The sequence below is a fragment of the Garra rufa genome, chromosome 6 (genome assembly GCF_049309525.1).
Source record: "Garra rufa chromosome 6, GarRuf1.0, whole genome shotgun sequence".
Taxonomy (NCBI): domain Eukaryota; kingdom Metazoa; phylum Chordata; class Actinopteri; order Cypriniformes; family Cyprinidae; genus Garra; species Garra rufa.
Window position 1 is genome coordinate 26,078,970 of NC_133366.1, and position 26,364 is coordinate 26,105,333.

Below are 26,364 nucleotides of genomic sequence, written 5' to 3' on the forward strand. Positions count from 1 at the left end.
TTTAAGAGTCTGTGTGTGCACTCCCCATTTGTCCGTCAATGATTCTGTTACCTCTGTTTGCTTGTTTTCATGTGCTCATCTTACACTCCCGGTTTTTGTTTGTTTGTATTAGTTACAGTGTTTTATTTAAATAAACTATTTACGTTTTCATTTACTCCGGTTCTCCTCATCATTCTCCACTCCTCAACCCCGCCTGGATCGTGACACAGAGACTTTCGCGCAATCGTTAAAGCGGAACCGAAAGTAAAACGCGCATGCGCATTCAAAAGCAATAATACCCAATGTTTAGAGAGCAACTTCCCAATGCACGCAAATTAGGCTACATCACATATCTAGGCTGTAGGCTATAATAGGTTGTGTAGTTGTCCATAGCTCTGTATCATGCTTGAAAAATTCGGTCTCTTGAACTTTGAATATTGAGAGACTAGCCTTGATTATGGCTGCATTTATTGTTTGCACTTAATACGACTAAGAAAGAACCGTGTCGTTTATTTTTTCTAATTTATACTGTAGATTGTTTAAAAATGCAGTGGTTGCCTCTAATTTAAATGGCTCTATGCAATAGAGAAAATAAACATATTGTTCATGTACTCATATTTCATTCTTGTCATTGGCTTATGGCGTAAAATAAATATTTAAAAAAAGGCTTTCAGAATTGGCCATGACTAATCAAACTCGGTGCGTTACTAAAAAGAAATACAGCGAATGCTGGCTGCTGCTGCTCAGTTGGCAATGGTGCTTCTTAATATTCAGTTGGTGCTCCCTTTTTTTGTGCTCCTAACTTTTTGAAGTTGGGAGCACCAGTGATACCAAGTAAAAAAAAAAAGTTCATTTCGAGCCCTGATATAACAAACTATGTAAAATTAGGCATACCCCATGAGTAATTTTACAAATTGTATTTTTTTCATATACATATATTATATTTATTTATTTACATGTTTACATTTATTACAAATAATTATTTAGCTACCAAGCCCCTGTGTGAAATTGCTTAATGTAAGATCTTGTGGTGTGATTTATTATTTGTTTATTCTGTGTTTGTTATGGGGCTCTTTAAGAGAATGGGGCTGGTTGGAGTCAAAAGGGAAGGAGAAGAACTATAAGACAGGAAGAATAAAAAGTTGAACAGCTGAGTTAACACGTTAAGCAGAGGGGTGTTCCATAAAACAAATTTACCAAATAAGCCAGGCTTATTTTAGTTATTCTGACTTATTGTCACTTGATTTGGCTCAAAATAAGTCAGACTAACTGAAATAAGCCTGACTTATTTGGTAAACTTGTTTTATGGAATACCCCCCAGATCTTACGAACGGGCAGTCCACTCCGCACAAAACGACCGGCTGACTATACATTTGATTATACAGTACTTGAAAAAGTACTTGACTTTTATTTTGAAACGTCTAAACGCGGAAGTTGGGTTCACGTGTGCTTTGCTGTGTTGCCAAACAAAACTCGTGCCCTGACAGCACAAACTAATGATGTCCCATATGTAATGTAAGTAACGTTAAACGATTTAAGTGGAAATAAAAATAATTACATGCATATTTTGACATCTTACTAAATGACTTTAGTTTTGCAAATCTAACACGTAATGAAGATTTGTAAACTGCAGGCGTACACTATTTGGTCTCACAGACAATATCAAGGGCACGCATGAAATCATGGTGTGAACTGCGTGTCTCTCTAGAACTCTCCAACACACATATTTTAATCATTAAATTTTAAGTTAAAATATCTATCATCAGCTTACAGGTATGACGGTGGTGAATCTGTCATTTGCTGCAGCTGGGTTTTTAGGAGCATATCATCTGGGAGTAACAGAGGCGTTACTGAGACATGGAAACAAGCTGCTGTCTTCTTTAAAAGCCTGTGCTGGAGCTTCAGCTGGTGCTTTAGCGGCCACTGTGATGATCACTGCTCCTGATAAACTACAGGTAAAGCCATGCAGTATCACCCCAGAACATATGAAGAAACAACAACAAAACTAAATATATATACATAAAATATCATATATATAAAAATCACACAGAAAAAACTTTTTTTTTTTTTTAATTTTAACTCGTAGTGCTTTAGAAACAGATTGACCTGTTTAGACTTGAAACAGATTGATGTGTGAAGCCAAGAGATCTATAGAAAATACAGATTTCTCACAGTTGCATCACCAAGTCTAATGCACATAAACTGACTGAGCTCTTTACCTGTATGTTCTGGATTTGTGTTTTCACACAGCATTGTAAGGAATTCACCTACAGGTTTGCCAGCAATGTAAGGAGTCAGAGGTTTGGAGCGGTGACGCCAGGATATGACTTCATGCTTGAACTGAGGTAAATGCAGCTCTCAGACATCATTTTTTGATCGAACGAAACACGATTCAGTAGGGTGTTGAAATTAACCCCGGAGGGCTTTTTGAAACATTTTTTTTTTTCTGCGAAGCAGAATTTTAATCAGAAAGGCTGTCTAGGTAAGATATCCTACTCAGCTGTTTTGTTCACACAACTGATATTCACCTCATTTCAAATCAAATTAAATTTTCAAAATGGTGTTAGAATATTTGATAGATAGTACCAAGACTGGATGTAAACGATCCTGCACGGAAACTCCTCATAACACACTTTCAGAAATTTCAGTGTTTTTCCTTCAAGTTAATTGCAAATGGCTCAGAAACATTTTTTTTATGCTGCTGTTGTCATGCTTTCATGTATTCCCATGTTGCCAAATGCATTACGTTTTAAATAAAATGCATTTGTAAAATAATTAAAGGTATATATATTTTACTTAACATTGTAGAGGCTTTTGTAATTGTTGTGAAACATCAGTCTTAAGTATCATATTGTTTTTATAGTGGAAGCAGAAGTCAAGGGCTTTCTATTGCTGAAAAAGAGTGGGTGTTCTTCTGTTCTGTTATTATAGAAATTGATTTCATCCCACATATTTTTTAGCATATAATCAAACCATATAAACCAGGTTTCCTCAAATCTTGCCCTGGAGGGCCAATGCAATGCAAGGTTTAGCTCCAACTCTGATCAAACTCACATACCTGTGATTTTCGAAGACATTGATAGATTAGCATGCACAGGTGTGTTTGATTATGGTTAGACCAGATTTGAGGATTTCTGGTATTAACTAAGAGGAAGAAAATAAAAACCACAGTTTATTACAATTAAATTAGTGGAAAAGTAAAGCTGAGTGATTTGGAATAGTTTACCCCAAAACTAATAAAAAAAAAAGGAATATGTTACCATTGTATTGACAGTGGAACATCAGATAAGAATTTTATAATATGAATTTTTTTTTTCAACACAGTTATGATTAATGGGGACTTATGTAAATACACACAAATTGTTTGCTTGAGTCCATCCCTTTTTCAGTAAATCTGGTTATTTTAAACACAAAATCAGCCTAAATGATTTAACAAATCACATGATTTGGTTGTTAAATGCCATCTCATTGACTTAGTAGTCCATTAGCAGTGATTAATTCTTCACCAAATTAATCATATTAAGACTTACATTACAGACCTGAAGTCATTTTATGATGGACTTTTATGATATTTTTACTTTTGTTTAACAACTCTTTGAAGCTTGAAAGCTCCAAGCTTTGTTCTGATAAAGTTCCTTACGCAGTGTTCACTGGTTCCTGCTTCCTGAGCACAGGATATATGTTAAAAGTTCACTTGACAAAATACATTCATTTGGAAAAAACTGCAAATATACAGTAGACAACACCTGAGGTGTTCAAATTAGAACAGTTTGAGATATGATAATGTAATACTGTGAATTGAAATAAATTCTCATACTTTTATCTAATATACAGTGCCTTTCGAAAGTATTCATACCCCTACATTTTTTTTCACGTTTTATATTTCTGCCTTATGTTAAACTGTTTTAAATTACTTTTTTCCCAAGTGAAGTCAACCTGTAGCAAATTCAATTGAATGGGTATGACTTGGAAAGGCAGACATCTTAATAAAAGATCTAACAGCTGAAAATGCGTATCAGACCAAGAAGCAAGCCCTTAGGTTAAAAAAAAAAAGAACTGTTGAGCTCAGAAACAGGACTGCATCAAACCACACATCTGGGGAAGACTTCAGAAAACAATTCTGCTGCATTGAAGGTTTACAGAAGCATGTAGTCTCCATTACCCTTAATGGATTGTAGATTGATGTGGGGGAAAATAATTTAAAATAGTTTAACATGGTAGCAACATAAAAAAATGTGAAAAAAATGAAGGGGTGTGGATACTTTCACAAGCCACTGAACATATGTAATACTGTACAGTCGTGGCCAAAAGTTTTGAGAATGACACAAATATTAGTTTTCACAAAGTTTTCTGCTAAACTGCTTTTAGATCTTTGTTTCAGTTGTTTCTGTGATGTACTGAAATATAATTACAAGCACTTCATACGTTTCAAAGGCTTTTATCGACAATTACATGACATTTATGCAAAGAGTCAGTATTTGCAGTGTTGGCCCTTCTTTTTCAGGACCTCTGCAATTTGACTGGGCATGCTCTCAATCAACTTCTGGGCCAAATCCTGACTGATAGCAACCCATTCTGTCATAATCACTTCTTGGAGTTTGTCAGAATTAGTGGGTTTTTGTTTGTCCACCCGCCTCTTGAGGATTGACCACAAGTTTTAAGATCTGGGGAGTTTCCAGGCCATGGACCCAAAACTGCAACGTTTTGGTCCCCGAGCCACTTAGTTATCACTTTTGCCTTATGGCACGGTGCTCCATCGTGCTGGAAAATGCATTGTTCTTCACCAAACTGTTGTTGGATTGTTGGAAGAAGTTGCTGTTGGAGGGTGTTTTGGTACCATTCTTTATTCATGGCTGTGTTTTTGGGCAAAACTGTGAGTGAGCCCACTCCCTTGGATGAGAAGCAACCCCACACATGAATGGTCTCAGGATGCTTTACTGTTGGCATGACACAGGACTGATGGTAGCGCTCACCTTTTCTTCTCCGGACAAGCCTTTTTCCAGATGCCCCAAACAATCGTAAAGAGGCTTCATCGGAGAATATGATTTTGCCCCAGTCCTCAGCAGTCCATTCGCCATACTTTTTGCAGAAGATCAATCTGTCCCTGATGTATTTTTTTTTTTTTTTTTGAGAGAAGTGGCTTCTTTGCTGCCCTTCTTGACACCAGGCCATCTTCCAAAAGTCTTGGCCTCACTGTGCGTGCAGATGCGCTCACACCTGCCTGCTGCCATTCCTGAGCAAGCTCTGCACTGGTGGCACTCTGATCCCGCAGCTGAATCCTCTTTAGGAGACGATCCTGGCGCTTGCTGGACTTTCTTGGACGCCCTGAAGTCTTCTTAACAATGCAGTGGAAAGTTTTTTTCAGGATTAAGTTAATTTTCATGGCAAAGAAGGACTATGCAGTTCATCTGGGGCCTCATGTATCAACGCTGCGTACGCACAAAAACTTTGCGTACGCCAGATTTCACGCTCACGTTTGGATTTACTAACGATGAAATTAACGTGAGAATGTGCGTTGATCTGCGCCAACTTCATGTCTGGCGTACGTGTATTTCTTGTGCGTGTTTGTTTTATTTCCCTTGGCGACTCCTAGAGGCAATTATGTTAAATTGCACACTACAAAGTATCGCTCCAACACATGTGAAAAACATTGCTATTAATTTATAATTGATAAAATAGGTTAATTGACACACTATTTTACTACCAATTATGTGATTTAGAAAATATAAAAGCATTTGCAAATGTATACAACCCTTAGTCTATGGCAATGGCAGTGTTGGCCTTATTAGAGGACATTGTCAATGGCCGAATCCGAAGGGCAGGGCCGTGCACAGACCTTTTGACGGGCATGTGCTGAAACTGAAAAAAGGACCCCCCCCCCCCCCAACCCCTCCACCACCAAAAAAATAACACACAATAATATTCTTATATTATATTTAATTAGTATTAATAACTTTTATACAGATAATATATACATATAGAGGGTATCTTATATATCTTATGCACATATATATATATATATATATATATATATATCTTATGTAAACTAATTAAAACAACACTGTGATCCACTGGGATGTCCCTCTCAATGGCTATATAGGCTATATAATATGATGAAATGTTAATAAATTACATCATGTAATTTACAAGCATCAGCAAATTCAGCAGATAGCCATAAAATCAAAATAGAAATTTCTTATAATATATTTTACCTAGCTGACAAGGATCACTCGGTTGCTTTGTGTCAAACTAAATCACATTATGTCAGCATCACACTGTGTGGTGATGCATTATATGAACCTTTATAGACATAGGCCTACTTTAAGACAACGCTGCACTTATTCAAACAACAATACATTTTACCATTACAAGACAAAGACGTTCATCTGCTTCCGCTCTATGACTGACTGATGCGCTGAAACGTAAGTCGCCGCTGTTCTCCTCTTACCTGCATATTTACATCGGACCATTTCTTTTTTAATTTGTTCACAGTGCGATGTTCAGACCCCACTGCGTTAACCGCGTCAGCTAAACTCTCCCACTCTATTTTTTTTTATTTTTTTTTTTTTACAAACTTGCAAATAACAGTTTTTCTCCGGTCTACCTCCAAAAGGAGCACCTTCAATTCACATTCTGTGCAGTGGCGGAGCTAGAATTTTTTACATGGGGTGGCCAGGGGGTGGCCACTGCTATTTCAGGGGGTCCACTAGTGATGCGCGGGTCAGGGTTTTTTCAACCCGCGGGTCCCGCTTTTATGAAATTATTTGGCCCGCCCCAGCGCCTCACTCAGGCAGAGCTTATGCTTCATGAATGGATGATACAAAACACATAGTATAAGATAAGCCTAACATTTTTTAACAAACAAATCACTCCCAAATCAGAAATTAACAGCACAGTAATTACTGACACCGTAAAGGGAAGGCTATTTAAATAAAAGAACGAAAAAAAAAATGGTGCGGTGTTTAAGTATAAATAAATTTATATCTAAATTATTTATAAATAAATATATATACATTATATATAACGTTTGTGTATATAGGCCTATATATAAAATACATATGTATATTATTTTGAAACCCAAAATAAATGAGGCTCAAACATCATTAACAAACGTGCGTGTTTATTTGAGCACTTCCATCAGTGAACAAGCAGCCTACCAAATGCTAAAACAAATCAAAGAAATACTACATTTAAACATGAAATTAGCCTAAATAAGAATGTTAAATAGGCTATTAAACAATCATTCGTTGCAAAAATTTCTAACAACCTCGACAGCTCATCAGAATTGCTGGCCCGAGTCCGACTGAAACCGGTCTTGTTTCTCTTTCTCTTCCCCATTACACAGCTGCTGTTTTTAATAGCAAAGTGATTACATTTATTTTCGTTTATTTAGGTTATAAAGTAAATTTAGAAATATATTTGGAACACTTTTTATTTGTTAAATTCAAGTTTTTGTTTTTTTAAAGTAACGACTAAGCAGCCAGCGGCAGAGATCAATTTAGCCCTCTCAAGTCATCACGATTTAAATAAAAAAAAAAAAAAACTTAAAGCATATCACAATATTAGTTTAATCGTTTAACCTAGATAAATGTGTGATATTAGGCGCATATCCAATTGTTTGTGCAGAGAGTAAAGCTTAAGAGTGCTTTGCAAGACATGAAAGCGCTGGTGCGATGTGAAACTTCATTTTTACTCATAAAGGTAAGACTAATATATCATCCGAAACTGTAAAGAATTAATTTAAATAATTCAAATCGAAAACAAAACTCTTTCATTAGCTATAGGCTAAACCAAAAAATTCATTTAGGTGCGTCCAATGAGCAGATGTCGAGTCAGGATCTCAACTTCATCCTTGTCAAATACTAGTTTATTAATAAATAATTCGAATATCTCCTTACTTTTTCCCGACACATTCATAATTATTTTTGCTGTGGCTTTGGGGTCAGTTTTAGCCTACTGCGTGTATTTGAACTCGGAGGCGCGGTTGTCATTGCCAGTGCGACAGCACAGTGCTTCCACCATTCAAGTGAGCCCGACTGTACTTTAGTAGTGTCTCTCTCTCTCTCTCTCTCTCTCTCAATTTCTTTTCTTTCTTTTTTTTTCTGTCTCTGTGTTAGTGGCAGCAGTCTGATTCATATTTAAGCGTGAATGAGAACCGTTTCACGGGGGGTGCAAGGTGTATGAAAAAAAAAAGAAAGAATAGGCCTATTCGAATCTCAAAATTTAAAAAAATCGAATGCCAACCCACCGAATGAATATTCGAATAATCGAATATTCTGGTCCAGCCCTACTTTAGACATATTTTATTTGTTATTTATACTAGTAGCCTGTTGCGATGATTTTTCAGGACCCAGATTTTTTTTGGTGCCCTACGCACAGTGCGTGGTGTGCCTGTGCGGAGCGCAGGCACACTATAAAACATATTTCAAATATGATGTTTTATTATTCGTCTTACCTTGAAACCATGCTCATGTCTTTGGCTCGTCTTGATTTGAAAATGGCTTAAGCAGCGTTACCGGCAAAATTCTAAAACTTCTTTAGACAAATGAGATGTCAATCAGCATCAGGTACTGCCAGCAGCAAATAAAATTTTGGGGTGGCACCCGGGGTGGCCAATCGGATGTCAGGGGTGTCCAGTGCCACCCCGGACACCCCTCTGGCTCCGCCACTGATTCTGTGAAGTTTCTCTTGCTTGCTTTTTCGTTTGGTTTTGCCAAAATGGAGTCATTACCATATTTATACGGGGGAGGAGGCAGGGAGGGGTTTTGCGCTCGTGCATGTGCGCTCAACTTCACGTTAATTCGAATGTACAAAGAGATTATGCGTGGAATTCCGCGTACGCAGTGTTTCATACATCTGATTTTTTTTACTGCGTACGCACATTTACAGCTTTGTCCGTACGCAATGTTTTAGGATTAATTCAACGCAAGTCTTTGTACATGAGGCCCCTGATCACTCTTCATACCAGTATATGCAAATTGCTATTATAAAACTTAAGCAGCAACTTTTCCAATTTCCAATATTTAGGCTATGTAATTCTCAAAACTTTTGGCCACGACTGTATTTGTTCATTTATAAAATATATATGAATTATACATTTACACTAAACAATAATAGATAATTATGTGTTGTGATGTTTAATATCTAAATTAATGTAACTTTAATAAAGAACTGTGTATGTCATGCAATTTAAAACTGTAAACAACAGCACACAAACTACATCTGCGACTAATTGCATAACTAATCGACTAACTCAATAAAAACACTGGAGCCTCAACTAAGTTTCACTGTGTTTTAGTCAAACATATTGCAATACTGGGTTGATACACAAAGTACTTTTTGTCTCGTTTCAAGTTATGTCTAAAAATTCTTAAATTAAGATGCATTTACTAGTAGAAAAGCAAAATGACTTTTTTTTTTTTTTTTTTTTTCTGGAAACAAGTACAATTATCTGCCAGTGTATGTAAAAGAGTATTTTACTCTCTCCACTGGCAGATAATTTTACTCATTTTAAGTAGAGATGCACCGATCGATCGGCATCCGATCGCAATCGACCGATAGGGGCGCTATCGGTTTTGATCGGAGTTCTCAAAATAGATCAGAGCAGGCCGATCAGATGACGTTTACAACAACAAACAGCCGCCAGAGAGCACGCATTCCCACTTCTCAGACTAGGGTCTCCTAATGGGCGTGGCTGTCTCTACAACGCATTAACACTGAAGATGACGTCGCAGGTGAGGGGATTTCCTCCCCTCTGGTCTATGCATCCCTGCCTCTGCTGAATTATTTTTATCCACGGTGGGGATAAAACGTCCCGCGAAGCCGCTCCTACGTCCCGATCTAAATCAAATTATTTGCAATACGCGCTTTAAAGTCGTCTAATCAAATGATTCGCCATACGCGCTTTGAAGTTGAACGTACTGAATCAAATGATTCGCGATCCGATTGGAGCGCTTCAAAACAGTGAATCTTTTTGCGACGCAGTGGTTTACTGATTCTGAGTTTCCAAAAAGCTCCGTTGATACTTTGCTCACCTTCTCTATAAAATGTATTCGTTGTTTGAAATTAAACCATTACTATTAATACAATGTTTTTATTAAATTGTGATCACACAATACAGCTTCTGTCATATTAAAAAAAATTCATGACCTGACACTCATTATCTGGTTCTTGCCTAAAAAGACGGGTATAATGCGCGTTGTTAACAGATTACAGTAACAGTTTGGTCAACCTCTCCCTATGGAGAGAGAAAAAAAAGTTTCTAAAAGCATCCCCCCTTCTGTTTTTTTTCACAAATTGCACCCTGTATATGTATATGTATGTGTATATTCATATGTATGGCATATTTATTTTATTTTTCCACAAAAAGCTTGTTGCTAAACTCTAAATTGTGATTTTAAGAAAGAGCCTCCTGAGAGTTAAATGTTTATTATGGTGCACATGTGTGTTTTGCACATAATCATTTTTTTATTTTAAGATTTAACTCTTTTATTAGATTTAACTTTTTCCACAGAAAAACTAAGGTTCATAGTTTACAAATTGTGTCAGCTCTAAAAGAGTGAAATGTTGTGTTGTACATAATTACTGCCAAAAGACAGTTTAAGATAGTAAGCAACACTTACTCTATGTAAGCTGAGTCCAAGTTGTCTATGAGAGTCTTGAGAGTGTTCAATATTGAAATTTGCCTCAGCCTGCAATAAAACTGGTCAATTCATGATACTTTCTCATTTCCTACTTTTTATACTAATAATACAATGTCAATGTTTGTACATGAGACAACAATATTGAAGAATTTATGGATTTGACGCTGTGATCGGTAATATCGGGATCGGCAGATACTGCTTTTGGTGATCGGTGATCGGTGATCGGCCCCCAAAATCCAGATCGGTGCATCTCTAATTTTAAGCAAACACTTAATTAAGTTTTTCCCTCTGGAAACAAGAGTAAATATCTTGTCATTTTGCTTATCTAGTAAATGCATCTTAATTTAATGAATCTTCAGTGCACTTCCTTTTATGTATCGTTGTTCCCGATGCCATTCGGAGTGCTCTTTGAACTGAATATGTACACTGCTTAAGATAGCAGAGTACTCTGTAAAGTCCACTTCGAAGGACTCTTCCAGCCGAATGGATCTCCCATTATAATACATAGGGGAAAAAAAACAGTGCATAATTTACATTTTTTTCTATTGTTAGAAAATATTAAGTGTTTGGAACGATGTGAGGTTGAGTAAATAACATTGTTTTTAGTGAACCATTCCTTTAAAGATGCACTGAACTAGGTCTTGTGTCATTTGAAAGCGTCCGACAACCAGCAAATGGCATCCAGTGTTGATTTAGAGAAAAGAGGAATTACCATTTAAAAGGTGCAGACATGAATAGGGTACAACAGACCATTTTAATTAGGTCATACAATTAGAAACTGACATTTAGAAAACAGAGATGAAAGGATGGTGCCAAACATGGGTAAAAATGTTCCAGGGCCAAAATGGGAACAAAATGTCTTTATAACAAATCAGTGCAGTGCAGTGAAGCACAAACGCCACTAATTCTCTTTATTGCGGTAATTTTTGTAAGAGAGTTGATTAGACAATGTTGCGTTCTTGTTTAATTGGCCTCCGTGAGTATTAGGCATTCTTGTTCTTTAAAGAGAGAACATGTGTATGGAGGTGCAAATTGATGTGAGAGACATACAGAGCTTAAGAAACATCTTCACCTTGAAGTAACTTCATGCGTGCTTTCCAAAACTCATTAGTTTCACACGTACATGAAATCGATTTTTTTTTTTGGCAAACTCAGCCTCGCACAGCTGCGGAGATCTATAGGAAAGAACTGGCTCCAGTAGAATGAGGTTTGAATGGTCTGAAGATAGTGCCATTCTGATGCTATAATGTGTCACCTCCTCAGTGCTACTTGTGAAACCGCAGATACTGCTGGCATGATATGAAACGGTAGACGTTTTTTTCTCTTTCTGTTGAAGGAAATAATATCTGTGATGTGCACAAACCTCTGAGGGCTTCTGATAATCTTGACACACCGCTTGGAGCGGATAGCAGACTTCATCCATTTTGATGAAATATCCTTGGAATGGAACATTGAGTGGATTTTTCTCTCCTTATTTCTCCTGCGCTACCTCAGTGGTTCGGCCAACAGATTGTGTAATTACGATATGATGTTGAGGGAAAAATGTTTTTCACTGAGGTTGTTAATTATGCAAACACAACAAACGAGCATCTGTCCTTTGGTTTTCCTCTAGGGAGGGTATCGAAGAGATTCTCCCGCCCAATGCCCACCAGTTAGCCAATGAACGCCTCCATGTTTCAATAACGCACTCAAAGACCCGCAAGAACAGCATGGTGTCCAGCTTCACCTCAAGGGAAGATCTCATTAAGGTATTCAAACCTGAGGTCAATGAACAATGATTTATCTTTCAACTAGCAGAGCAATGCCCACAACCCAAAGGGAACTTGCCTATTCAATTAGACACATCATAAGTGCCGTCACTGGACCGAGTTACTGCTGTGGAAAATTGCTGCTGAGTTCATTAATTCATTCCCATCTGAAATAAAGAACAAATTGCACTGGTGCTTCAGTAGGCCATCTAATGTGATACAAACTGTCTTTCTGGCCTTTTCCTTTTTGTTTTTGTGTGTAAACGATACCAATTTGTACAAAAAATACATTAAAATGCAGTCCATAGATACAAGTACTTGAATCTAATATATTGAATATACTCTTTTATTATGAATTTTTATTTATTAAGTTTGCGATTTTGGGCTTTTGTTTTTCAGACTAATGGAAAGAAAACCCAAAAGACACTGTTAAGTGTTAGTTTTATAGCATTTTATCTATTTGTGTCAATAGATTGCAATGACAATCCATATTTTTAAAGACCGTTTTCTCAAAATGAGTTTTTTTTTCTCCTACACTGAGCCAGAAATCTCCACTTCAGTAACACTTACACACACCAAACTGTCTATATTTTGAAGGTTTTTACAGAAAGATTTTTTTCATACATAAATTTGCCGGATTTCTACATTTTATTTCCCCCAAAATGGTAAAAAAAAATGTTGTTTTCTTATTATGGAGTGACAATATGAGATACCCAAAATTCCCTCTGTAAAAACATTTGACTCTAATATATCAAAATAATTAAACAATTTTGAAACTGACTTCATCCAGTGTTAAGATTTGTGTACTAGAAATGTAGCACTTATTTTATTAAATAATGCCTCATTTACATATTTAAACATAACTTGTAATACAAAAAAAAGTTTGCAGTTGTCAATGTAATCAATTGACTGGGTAAGGCGATAACTATTTTTATTATTATAATTTTTTTACATTATTCACCTGCAGTGTCTTGCCTTAAGTAAAAGCACTTTGATTTTTATCGAAGCCTGTTTCCACCACTGAATTAAAAAAAGGTAATTGTGAATTTTTATCTTACAAATTTGACTTTTTTTCTCTCAGAATTGTGACACATAAACTCAAAATTGTGTGTATAAACTTACTTTTTTTTTTCTTAGAATTGCATGTTATATACTCTCAAATGCGAGAAATAACATCAGAATAGGGAGATAAAAACTACTGTGTGAAGATCAATAAATCTTAAAATAGTACATAATTTGGCTCTTTATTTGCATGTATTTAAAAAAAATGTAAAAAATATTAACTTTTGTATTAAAAAAGTATATTTTTTAAGCATTTTATGACACTGAAGACTGGAGCAATGGTTCTGTAAATTCAGCTTTAATATAACAGGAATAAAGTGTATATATATATATATATATTTATTTTGATGTCGTCATATTACACAATATTAATTTTTACTTTATTTTTGTATTTCTAATTTTTACTTTATTTTCAAATTGGTGAGAATAAAAGACATTTAAAAATCTTACCAACCACATGCTTTTGGACAGTAGGGTATATAAAACATTTTACTTGTGTATAAAAATAGATGTAAGGAAAATATGTTCATTTTTACAGCAATGTTTGCACATGGTTTTTTCCTTTATCGCAGACACTCTTATAAATCATGTACCATTATAACCTACAAGTCCTCTGTCTGTCCATTCTTCTGATGTATTATGACGGTATTGTTTTTAAAGGTGCTCTTGGCCAGCTGCTTCGTCCCTGTCTATGCTGGAGTGAAGCCAGTGGAATTCCAAGGGCAGGTAATGGTGCCTTATGACCAACTCTCTTGGCTCTAGTACTTTATGTGGCTCTGCTGAGAGCTCCTGTTTAGATTTGGACTGTTTGGATTTATTTAGATGAATGAGCAGACCAACTCTCTGGTTCTGCTTGTCCTCTCCACTGACAGAGGTCTGATAAAACTACATTAGCAGCCAAATGCTGTGGTATTTTCCGCCAAAGCAATTTGGTGCAGTTCAAGTATGCAGTCGTGGGAAAACGTCAAGTTGTTTCAACATTGATAATAATAAGAAATATTTCTCAAGCAGCAAATCAACATATTAGAATGATTTCTGAAAGATTGTGTGACACTGAAGACTGGAGTAATGCTTGCTGACAATTCAGCTTTGCATCACAGGAATAAATTACACTTTACAATATATTAAAACAGAAACAGGCTATTTTACATTGTTTCTTAAAACTACTGTTTTCCAGCATTTTTTGTGTATTTGAACCCTTTCCAGCAATGATATTATGATTTTGACATCCATCTTTTCACAGTGAGGACAACTGATGGACTCATATGCTACTATTACAGAAGGTTCAAACACTCACTGATGCTCCAGAAGGAAAAAAAAACATGCATTAAGAACTGGGGGGTGGGGGGGGTGGACTTTTGGAATTTGAAGATCAGGGCAAATTTAACTTATTTTGTCTTCTGGGAAACATGTAACTATCTTCTGTAGCCTATGAAGGGCAGTGCTAAATGAAAAAAATATGATATTTAGGCAAAATACGAAAAAATGTACACACCTCCAATCTGTTTTAAAAGTTTTCACCCCGACTCTTAATGCATGGTTTTTCCTTTTTGGAGTGTCAGTGAGCATTTGAACCTTCTGTAATAGTTGCATATGAGTCCCTCAGTTGTCCTCAGTGTGAAAAGATTGATCTTAAACTCATACAGTCATTGTTGGAAAGGGTTCAAATACACAAAAATGCTGGAAAACCAAAGAATTTGTGGGACCTGAAGGATTTTTCTAAAGAACAGCGGGCAGTTTAACTGTTCAGGACAAACAAAGAACTCATGAACAACTATCACTAAACAAACAAACTAAAACAAAAACAAAAAACAGCTGTGGATCATTCAGGTAACAACACAGTATTAAGAATCAAGGGGATGTAAACTTTCGAAAGGGGTCATTTTTATAAATTCAACTATTATTTTTCCTTGTGGACTATATGTAAACATATTTAATGTCAAATATCTCAATAAGGTCAGTAAATTGTAAATTAACAATAACATTCATTTTGTATGATTCCTCTTATTTTGGTAAAATAATTAACATTTTGCAGATTCTGAAGGGGGGGGGGGTAAACTTCAACTGTAAGCTATTTAAAAATGTAATTTCCCTCAGAAATGGATAGATGGGGGATTCACAGACAGTCTTCCTATTCTTCCTGTGGGACGCACAATCACAGTGTCACCGTTTAGCGGCCCTCAGGATATTTCCCCAGCTCATAAAGGCATAAGTAAGCTTCACCTCAGACTGGCCAATATGAGTGTTGTGGTAAGTTTTTAGCGTGGCAGGCCTTCTTAGTTTATTCCTTATATCTAAACAATTTAAACATTTAAAATACATATGGGGAAGCGGGGTGATTTGAGCCTGTGGGTAAGTTGAGCCACCTCTTGTTTCTAGGCAACCTTAAATGAAATTAGTAATGTGACCACAAATATATAAAGAGTTCCATTTTACTCATGATGCTCTAAACTGCTGGATGCTTTGTTAAAATGGTAGAAGTGGGGTAATTTGAGCTGAAAGTCCTGGGGTAAGTTGAGCCAGTGGCTCGCCCCTTCTTATGATTATATCATAATATCATATTTATTATTTTACTGTATTTATACATTATATTTCACCAATTTTAGACCAAACATTTTTGATTGTATTCTTTGTTTTGAACTTAATTTTGTCCAGCAAATTTTAAATAGGCCTTATTTAATAAAAATGGACAAACTTTGACATTTTTATGCAATTTTATTGCAATTAGTGGAATGCTGAGTACTATTAGCCCACTCATTTTTCACTGCGTGAGAATATGATGTGTAGTGTGATAGCAGCATTGTTTATCGGAACAGCAACAGTAACTAAGGAGGGTGGGTTATTGGGAAGGGTCAATTGCAGTATTAAATAATTCATTCATTAAGTCATTTATTTATTTTAATTCTTCAATTTGAACTTTTTGTTGTGAATTTTTTAAATAATGAAAAAAATGCCTTTGAAGTTGTGAGCTGTATCTTCAAATAAAACTTTTTTGCGGGGAGCAGGAATCTTAGCCATACTGACGGCTGAAGGTCTGGAATTCATGGCAGCTTTAGTTGGCCAAGGCCTGCCCATAAGACCGTTTGATCGACATGTCAAACAACCAATCACAGTTCGTTTCGTTCAGCGTCACGTTTCGGTGCGTGGAAATGCCCCACAACAACAGACTGGCGTGCAACAAGTCAGTCATTGAAATAACCAGCATTGAAAGATAACGAAGAAGAGGGAGAACAAGCAGTAAGTCAGTAATTTGTTCGCGAACGTCGCAAATGTGTATAACAACAATGGCGTCTGCATAAGCACCTTTTAGCAAAACGCCGAGTTAATCAGTCTGCGCTGTTTCCCGGCGGACCGAATATAAAAGTGACACTCGCGTCTCCTGGAAATCCGGTCAAATTCAACGAATCAGATGACGACTTCGACATTCCTGAAGTGTTTCCAGTTAAGTGTACCATATGCATCAGACGTTTAGCCAACGTTCCGTGGGCGTGACGTCTGAGGCTGAGACTATCTTAGCCATCACTAACAAGGCTAACAAGGCTCCAGTCCATAACAATGCTCACACATAGATTTTAAGTCATGTTTATTGAATTTCTCTTCCTTTGATATAGCATGAGGTGAAAATGTTCAATTTGACTTCAGTATAATCAGTGGCACAGTTTAACTCCATGTGGCTCAACTTACCCCTCACTGTCACTGGGGGCAAGTTGAGCCAAGAGACCACTTTTTTGGAAAGCCATATTTTGAAAGCACTTTATTTTAGATCCAAAGTACCACATCCTAAAATTTATGTACATATTTAAGTTGGAGCCATTACTGTCATGTGTAAAGTAAAACTTAAAACTGGCTCAACTCACCCCGCTCTCCTTCCAAACTGTTGATATGTCATAACCTGGCATGTTTTGAAATTTCAACTGTTTTTCACCCTCAGTTCTCAAAAGACAACCTCATACGGCTGAACGAGGCTCTGTTTCCTCCCTCATTACCCAGACTCAAAGCATTGGAACAGGAGGGGTACCAGGATGCGGTTCACTTTTTAAAGAAAGAAAGATGGATGCAATAGATTTTCTCATTTTTAGCTCTTTCAATGCCTTGAATGTCTAAAATGTGGCATATTGATATTTTTCTCTTAGCAGTTCATGATGTGCAATATTTGCTTTTTAGTGTTATAATCATACTTTGATTCGGTGTCTACTTTCATTCTCCAGATAAAAAAGCACAGTAAAATGCATCATGTATTTTGGGAGACTGAATGATCATAGTCATAAACAGTCATTTTCTATTGCACAGCAATATAACACATTTCAACTAAAGCAACTGTTTAAATATTTCTGAAACTCCTGTTGTTGGAATCTGTTTATAATGACCTTTAAACCTCAGTCAGTAGAACACTTGCTAACACTTGGTGCACACATCAATGCAACGTTTCTGTGGGTCCTTGAGGACAACCATGGAGAACAAGCCTTTGAAGTAAAGCCACAGGAGAGGCCGTTTGAACTCCACGAATCTCCTCACCTCACAGAACAATCGCTTTACCTGCACTTGATTCCGCGAGAGAGTTATGATCATTTTTCTGTCTGTGAGAATAACTTCTCCCTGGGGAAGGTTTGAGGATTAGCAAAGGCTTGTGGGTATTTGTGATGTGGCGGTGTAGAGAGAAATACCGAGAGCTGATGCACACACACCCTACTGCATCAACTGTGAGTTATCCAATCATATGGAATAAATTGTACATTTTTGCAATCAAGTAGCAATTTTATTGATTTAGAGCAGTTAGAGTTGTCAAAGGATAAAAAGATGATAAGAACTGCTTATGTGAAAATACATCAATTGTAATTGGTCTTCATTAGAAGCAAGAGGAATGGTATAAACTGAGCACCATTAGCTTGATGAAGATGGATAGTTCAGCACGTCGCTCAGTGGCAGCATGGGACATTTACATCAGTCTTTAAATGTATGAAGCACACGTTTATATGTGCTGGGTTGATCTATGAACAGCGGGCGAATCTAATGGAAGTTATCACAAAGACAGTTTTCTCGTACCTCATGCGTAATGTCATGTTCAATGTACATTTTTAGATATGCTTCATGTTTTGTTTTGTTTTTTGCAGTGCAGCAATGTGCATGGAAGATTTTTTTTTCTCTGATTAAACAGATGTATGGTAGATAAATAATGACACAGTTTTCATTTTTGGGTGAAGTATCCCTTTAATGTGTTTAATTACTGACTCTCATGCCGTTCCAAACCCGTAAGACCTTTGTTCATCTTCAGAACACAAATTAAGATATTTTTGAAGAAATTCAAGAGCTTTCTGACCCTCCATAGACGGCAAAGTAACTGAAATGTTCTCAGTTTCAGCAAGGTAGTTGTGGTACTCTCGATAATGGTGGCAGACGGTAACTCGAGGGAGTAGAATTGTTGAATAAAGTCATTATTTTTGTTTTCTTTGTGCACAAAAATGTAAAATTACGGTTGAACCACTGATGCCACATGGGCTATTTTACTGTGTTTCTGGGCTTGCGAACATTTCAATTACATTGCTGTTTATGGAGGGTCAGAAAGCTCTGATTTCATCAAAAATATCTTAATTTGTGTTCTGAAGATGAACAAAGGTCTTACGGGTTTGGAACGGCATGAGGGTGAGTAATTAATGCCACAATTTTCATTTTTGCGTGAACTATACTTTAAAGTTCCATAACAAGGCCCTCCATGCTGAATCAGCATTTTTGAAAATGAAGGACTGATTGTTTAAATTTATGTAAAATGAAAGTTATTTGATATAATAAAGTTATATAACAAAGTTATGTTATATCAAAATACGCCATTGCAGTGTAAGTGTGTGAATTCATTTGTGCAGTTAAGCTCTGTTGGGACGTGTCTTTGAATGGCTGCTTTAATAATGTAATTAAAATTTGTCTTCGCATTGTTCTAGAGTGAATCTGACCCCTCACAAAAGACCCTCTGAGGAGAAACCAATGACTCTGGGATTTGTATTATTTACTTTTGATAAAACAAGTCTGTATTAATCAGCACTGTTAAGCTGTAAATTGTTATTTTATTTAAATAATGTTTTTTTTTTTTTTTATGATTGACAAACTGATAACTGCACTTTAAAAAAAATGCTGGGTTAAAAACAACCCAGCGCAGGGTGAAATATGGACTAGCCCAGCAGTTGTGATAAATGTTTAACTCAGCCTTCTGGGTAGTTTTATTTAACTCAACTATTGTTTAAAAATTACTATATGTTTTGCTTAAAATTAACTCAAAACAGGTTGTTCAATAAGTTAACTATATGAATATACTATAATGTTGAATAAATAATAATTAATAAACATTTTTAATTGCTTATTAATAAATGTTCAACTTTTGATTATTGCTGCCTCTAGTAATTAAATGTCTGATTTTTAATTAACAACCTATTTTGAGTTCATTTAAGACAGTCATATAGTAATTTTTAAACAATAGTTGAGTTAAAAAAAAAATATACCCAGAATGTTGGCTTAAACATTTAACCAAACCGCTGGGTCAAAACAATCCAATCACTGGGTTTGTCTATATTTCACCCAGGATTTTACAGAGTGTAACAAGATCAAACATTCAATAGTTAAAATGCTGAACAAACCTAAAATATTTAAAAGGTAAATCATGAAATAGAATATAAAAGTGCTGCCTGTAGTACAGAGTACCCAGAAAGCTACGGACTAAAAGTCTACACTACAGTTGAAGTAAAAAGTTTACATACACATTGCAGAATCTGCAAAATTGTAATTATTTTACCAAAATAAGAGGGATAATACAAAATACATTTTTTTATTCAGTACTGACCTGAATAACATGACAAGACAATTTACATATAGTCCAAAAGAGAAAATAATAGTTGAATTTATTAAAATGACTGTTCAAAAGTTCTCTTGATTCTTAATTCTGTTTTGTTTTGTGATAGTTGTTCATGAGTCTCTTGTTTCCAACAATGACTGTATGATTTTGAGATCCATCTTTTCACACTGAGGACAATTGAGGGACTCAACTCAATGCATTTAAGGATAACTATTGCCAAAAATGCACCCTGGGCTGTTTTTTTTTTTTTTTTTTTTACTGTAAACGAGACAAATATATATCTAAAAGCATAATTACGACAAACGAGCTGTTTTTGAGATTGACCGTGATTTTGTTTTGTGGTCAATGGCCGGTGAATAGGAATACTAGGGGCATAAATTTGAGCGCATCAAAATCGATATTTTTACAACACTAAGAAGACTCGACACACCATGAAACTTTGCTCGAAGTATCGCCTGGGTCTCTACACATGAACTCGAGCATTGAGAACATTGTTTGTGTACACAGAGTTTACTAAAAAGAAAGGTTTCCGCTCACAGCCGTCTTGCCAGTCAAGAAGTGTCGATCTCCGAATGTGAATGAATGGACTCCATAGGACGAAATATTAGGCTTATATGAGGCTCTTTTTACAGCTAGAAGGTTAATATTGTTTTTCACTTGCGACAAAACAACAAATTACCCATGCATTTATATGGAAATATGCTTTAGGAGCTATCCATCCTCGCATTCTGAGATCGACACTTCTTGACTGGCAAGACGGCCGCGAGCGGAAACTCAAACAGTGACAGTGAGTTGTTCAAAACCTTTCTTTTTAGTAAACTCTGTGTACACAAACAATGTTCTCAATGCTCGAGTTCATGTGTAGAGACCCAGGCGATACTTCGAGCAAAGTTTCATGGTGTGTCGAGCCTTCTTAGGCTATACGTTTACATTAATCCGGATACATTTGAAAACAGAGTTTTCATTTTAAAACGCTCTCCGTCCACACTAGCGTTTCCAAGCGTTTTCCAAAAGTTTCTCATCCATACTGAAACGTAGGAAAACATCAAATTCGCCTTACTGCGCATGCGTAAAGCCTCCAAAATTATACAGACGCAATAAGTTTTCACACAATTCTTCTGGCGGGATAATTTACGGAAATATCTCATCATCCACTGACGCGTCCATATTGCGCTCATTCATATTTTATCTGAAAAGCAGTTGTCGTCATGTTTTGGAGGACAGCAACTGTGAGTAAATTTTCTGTCATCTTTTTAGGACTGTAATTTGAAGAGTGTAACAAGGTAAATCTCTTTAGCAGCGGTGTGACAGTGAATAGCACAGGCACAATTACTGGTGTAAACATAGATATCTATTGGTACAATATGCGTCACATGGCTATAAATATGCATCACCGTTTTCAAAAGCCTCCGTTTTCACAGTCCACACTACAACGTGAAAACAGCGTTTTCAAATTTATCCACTGGCCCCGTTTACACGAAGGGAAGACGCAGATATTTCCCTGCGGTTTGGCCTCTCGTTTACACGAAAACCCCGTTTTTATCACAGAAAACTATTATTTCTAAAAACTCCAGCCAAAGTGGATAAATTTGAAAACGTCGTTTTCACGTTGTAGTGTGGATTGTGAAAATGGAAGCTTTTGAAAACGATGACGCATATTTATAGTCATGTGACGCATATTGTACCAATAGATCTCTATGTTTACACCAGTAATTGTGCCTGTGCTATTCACACACTGCTGCTAAAGAGATTTACCTTGTACACTCTTCAAATTACAGTCCTAAAATGATGACGGAAAAGTTACTCACAGTTGCTGTCCTGCAAAACATGACAACTGCTTTTCAGATAAAATATGAATGAGTGCGATATAGACGCGTCAGTGGATGATGAGATATTTCCTTAAATTATCCCGCCAGAAGAATTGCGTGAAAACTTATTGCGTCTGTATAATTTTGGAGGCTTAACGCATGCGCAGTAAGGCGAATTTGATGTTTTCCTACGTTTCAGTGTGGATGAGAAACTTTTGGAAAACGCTTGGAAACGCTAGTGTGGACGGAGAGCGTTTTAAAATGAAAACTCCGTTTTCAAATGTATCCGGATTAATGTAAACGTAGCCTTTGGCCGGAGTTTTTAGAAACAATCGTTTTCTGTGATAAAAACTAGGTTTTCGTGTAAATGAGAGGTTAGTGTTGTAAAAATATTGATTTTGATGCGCTCAAATTTATGCCCATAGTACTCCCATTCACCGGCCATTGACCACAAAACAAAATCACGGTCAATCTCAAAAATGGCTCGTTTGTCATAATTATGCTTTTAGATATATGTTTGTCTCGTTTACAGTAAAAAAAAAAAAAAACAGCCCAGGTTGCATTTTGGCAATAGTTATCCTTTAAGTAACTTTGAAACAGAAAGATGTGCAGTACTGCCCTTCAAAAGCTACATGTTTCCCAGAAGACAAAATAAGTAAAATTTACCCTAATCTTCAAATTTAAAAAGTTTTCACCCTCTGACTCTTAATGCACTGTGCTTCCTTCTAGAGCATAAGTGAGCCTTCTGAAACTTCTGTAAGGGTTGTGTATCACTGGATCTTAAAAGACAGTCACTGTGAAAAGGGTTCAGATACACACAAATGCTAAAACCAAAGAATTTGTGGGACCTGAAGATTTTTTTTTTTTTTTTTTTTCCTCAGAAAAACAGCAAGCAGTTTAACTGTTCAGGACAAACAAGAGACTCATTAACAACTATCACAAAAAAAAAAAACAGTATTAAGAATCAAGTGTATGTAGACTTTTGAACGGGGTCATTTTTATAAATTCAACTATTATTTTCTCTTGTGGACGATATTTTGTATGATCCCTCTTATTTTGGTGAAATAATTAACATTTTGCAGATTCTGCATGGTGTATGCAAACTTTTGACTTCAACTGTATTTAATTAATTGATCAGGAAGAATCTAGAGAAGAAAAAAAAAACATTCATTCAACACTAAAATGCTCACTCATCTTCTCTTCAACATGTACCACCAACATATTTGGTAAAAATCATAATATTCTATGTTGAAACATGGTTGGAGAAATCTAAATTCTCTGCATCATTTGGATTGTATGTTCATGAGTGAAAGGCAACCAATATGGTGCTTATGATGCTGATGATAACTTCTTCCCAATCCACTTGTCACCATTTCGAAGTCTAAACTCACTATTAGATGCCAAAAGCAAACAACAAATGGTGCTACAACACTCACGGTGTGGGGTAATACTACCAAAAAATGATGATTCTAATCCATTCTAAAATCTCAGATGACCAGACAGTAATTCATCTGTCATGAACAGTTATATTGGTGTCCAGGACACCGTGAGCCTGTACACCATTAATTTGTAAACGATTAGTGTTAATCTTTCATAATGTGTCAAATGAATAAACAGTTCTTAGAAACTGAGAGCAACTGAAACGAGTACAGCTTGGACGCAGACACAGGATGTTTTTTACAGTGCCTTGCGAAATTATTCATACCCCTTCATTTTTTTCCCCACATTTTGTTATGTTGCTGCCTTATGTTAAACTACTTTAAATTCCTTTTTTCCCACATCAATCTACAATCCCTACTCCATAATGGCAAAGCAAAAAAAAAAAAAAAAGTTTTTAACATTTGTGCAAATTTATTAAAAATAAAAAACTGAAAAGATCCCGTTGCATAAGTATTCATACCCTTTTCTGGGACACTCAAAATTTAGCTCAGGAGCATTCATATTGCTTCTAGATGTTACTACAATTCGAGTGGAGTTAAACTGTGGCAAATTCATTTGAATGACTATGATTTAGAAAGGCACACACCTCTCAGAAAAGGTCAAACAGCTGAAAATGCAGATCAGAGCAAAGTCCTGAGATCAAGATAACTGCCTGTAGAGCTCAGTGACAGACTTGCGTTAAGGCAATGATCTAGGGAAGAGTTCAGAAAAAAATCTGCTGCACTGAAGCTTCACAGTAGCATGTAGCCTCCATTATCCAAAATGGAAGACGATTGGAACAACTAGGACTCTAGAAAATGCCTGCCAGCCCCCATCCAAGCTGACAGAGCTTGAGAGGTGAAAAGGTGAGGCAAAGAATGGCAGATAATTGCCAAATGCAGATGTGCAAAGCTTGTCACATCATACCCAAAAAGACTTGAGGCTGTAAAGGTGCTTCAACTATGTGCTGAGTTAAGGGTATGAATGCTTATGCAATGTACTTATTTCAGTGTTTTATTTTTAATAAATTTGTCCAATTTGCAAATCTGGTTTTTGCTTTGTCATTATTATGGTGTATGGAGTGTAAATTGATGTGGGGAAAAACTAATGTAAAGCAGTTTAACATAATGCTGCAACAAAACGTGAAAAAAAAAAATGAAGGGGTATGAATACTTTTGCAAGGCATTGTACATCAAGACTTAACGAATGGATTGTAATGTAGTGCAGTGGCTTCTCAAATGAGTGGAAAAAGAAAGAACCCAAATTGAAGATTCTGTCATTAATTAAGGCCATTGCACACTGAGCACGAAATTTCCGCATGTTAAAAATAAATAATAGACCTCACTTTATGTCAATCGAGTTAACACACTGCCTCCGAAACTTTCGTCCGTCATAAAAAAATTTGGATCAGGTTAGATTTTCTGTGTTTTCGCATCCGTAACAAGCTTTTTTGATAGGCAAAGATAACGAATGTGAGAAAAACGAAAGAAAAAAAAAACGCATACGAACATTTTTAGACTCAGTGTGCAATGACCTTTACTCACCCTATTGTCATTCCAAATCCATTAAACCATTCATCTTCTGAACAAATATTAAAGGTAAGCTTCAGTGAAAAAATAAGGTACCGTTTTTTCGTTGTTTTTTGTTAGATAATAGTTGATTTTAACCATTTGTCGCTTTTTACCAAATTTGACGTCTGAAAAGACTATTTTTACCGAATAATCAGAGCCCGGTATTGCACCTTCGCCAATCGATTTTCGCCATCGGCTACGCTCGGTCTCATTCGTAAGTATGACGTCACTATAAGGACTCCATCTTTGTTTTGATTACACACGATAACGAACGCGAGATACTTAGTCGACATTTTGGACGTGAAATGAGTAATTCGCATTGCTGTGTTGGCGGATGCGCCAATAGGAAGAGTAATGATGTTAGTCTCCATACTTTTCCTAAGAACATGGCCCAAAGAAGAATCTGGATTCGTGGAATTCAGACCACAAGAGCCGAGTGGAACGGGCCAAAGATGGCGACAACCCTTGTCTGCTCTATGCATTTCACGTTAGAGTCATTCTCTTCATCGACAAGAACGAAGTGGTTGCTGGGTTTGCCGTGTAAGCCTGCCCTGAACCCGGAGACACCTTCTACTTCTATTTAACATAGCTACCAAACGAGGTACGCTTTTATAACTGATCACGATTGCAGTTGATGTTTCGACAATGAACTTGCTATCAAGTTAATGTTCGGCAAGTGAGAAAAACGCATTAACAATATTGAAATTTACCGGTAAATTTACGCACCAATTCGAGTTGTCTCGTCGGATTTCCACTTGTTCCTTTGCCAATTCAGGCCGTCTATCGCCGCGATCTTGCTCATTTCTTCTCAATATTGGTTCAAACTGATATGGCTGTGCATTTTCTTCAATATCAGACAGCTCATGTTCTGTAAACGACTCGGAAATATAACTATTTCTATCGCTTGATAGGCTGCTGTCGCTGTCCGCCATTTTGCTTTGTTTGGAGTTGTCCTTATAGTGACGTCGCAGTACCGAAGAATGCCTCGGCAGTTTCCGGAAATATTTTCGGGAATTTCCGTCCAGGTGTTGTAAACTGTGTGATTTATGACCGATTTCGCAGGTAAAACGTCGGATTTTTCCGTATTTTATTTGGTTACATGCAACTATACTATGATTCAATCTTGTTCAAAGCAACTTGATACTGTCGCTGAAGAATACCTTTAAGATATTTTTGATAAAATACCACATTCAAGGCTCAGAAAGGACTTCGGTAAAATAGTCCATATGAAATCAGTGGTTCAAGCTTTATGTTATGAAGCTACAAGAATACTTTTTTGCGCAAAGAAAACTAAAA

The 26,364-nt window shown here is 36.4% G+C and overlaps 1 protein-coding gene across 1 annotated transcript; it reads left to right on the forward strand.

Moving 5' to 3' along the window:
- The first annotated feature begins 1,380 nt into the window (after positions 1-1,380).
- Positions 1,381-18,504, forward strand: pnpla4 (patatin-like phospholipase domain containing 4). The gene is made up of 7 exons (XM_073842338.1): positions 1,381-1,494; positions 1,746-1,934; positions 2,230-2,324; positions 12,235-12,370; positions 14,093-14,158; positions 15,530-15,682; positions 17,364-18,504. The coding sequence occupies exons 2-7, from the start codon at positions 1,755-1,757 to the stop codon at positions 17,493-17,495; spliced, it is 762 nt and encodes a 253-aa protein (XP_073698439.1). The 5' UTR covers positions 1,381-1,494; positions 1,746-1,754; the 3' UTR covers positions 17,496-18,504.
- Positions 18,505-26,364: the final 7,860 nt, after the last annotated feature.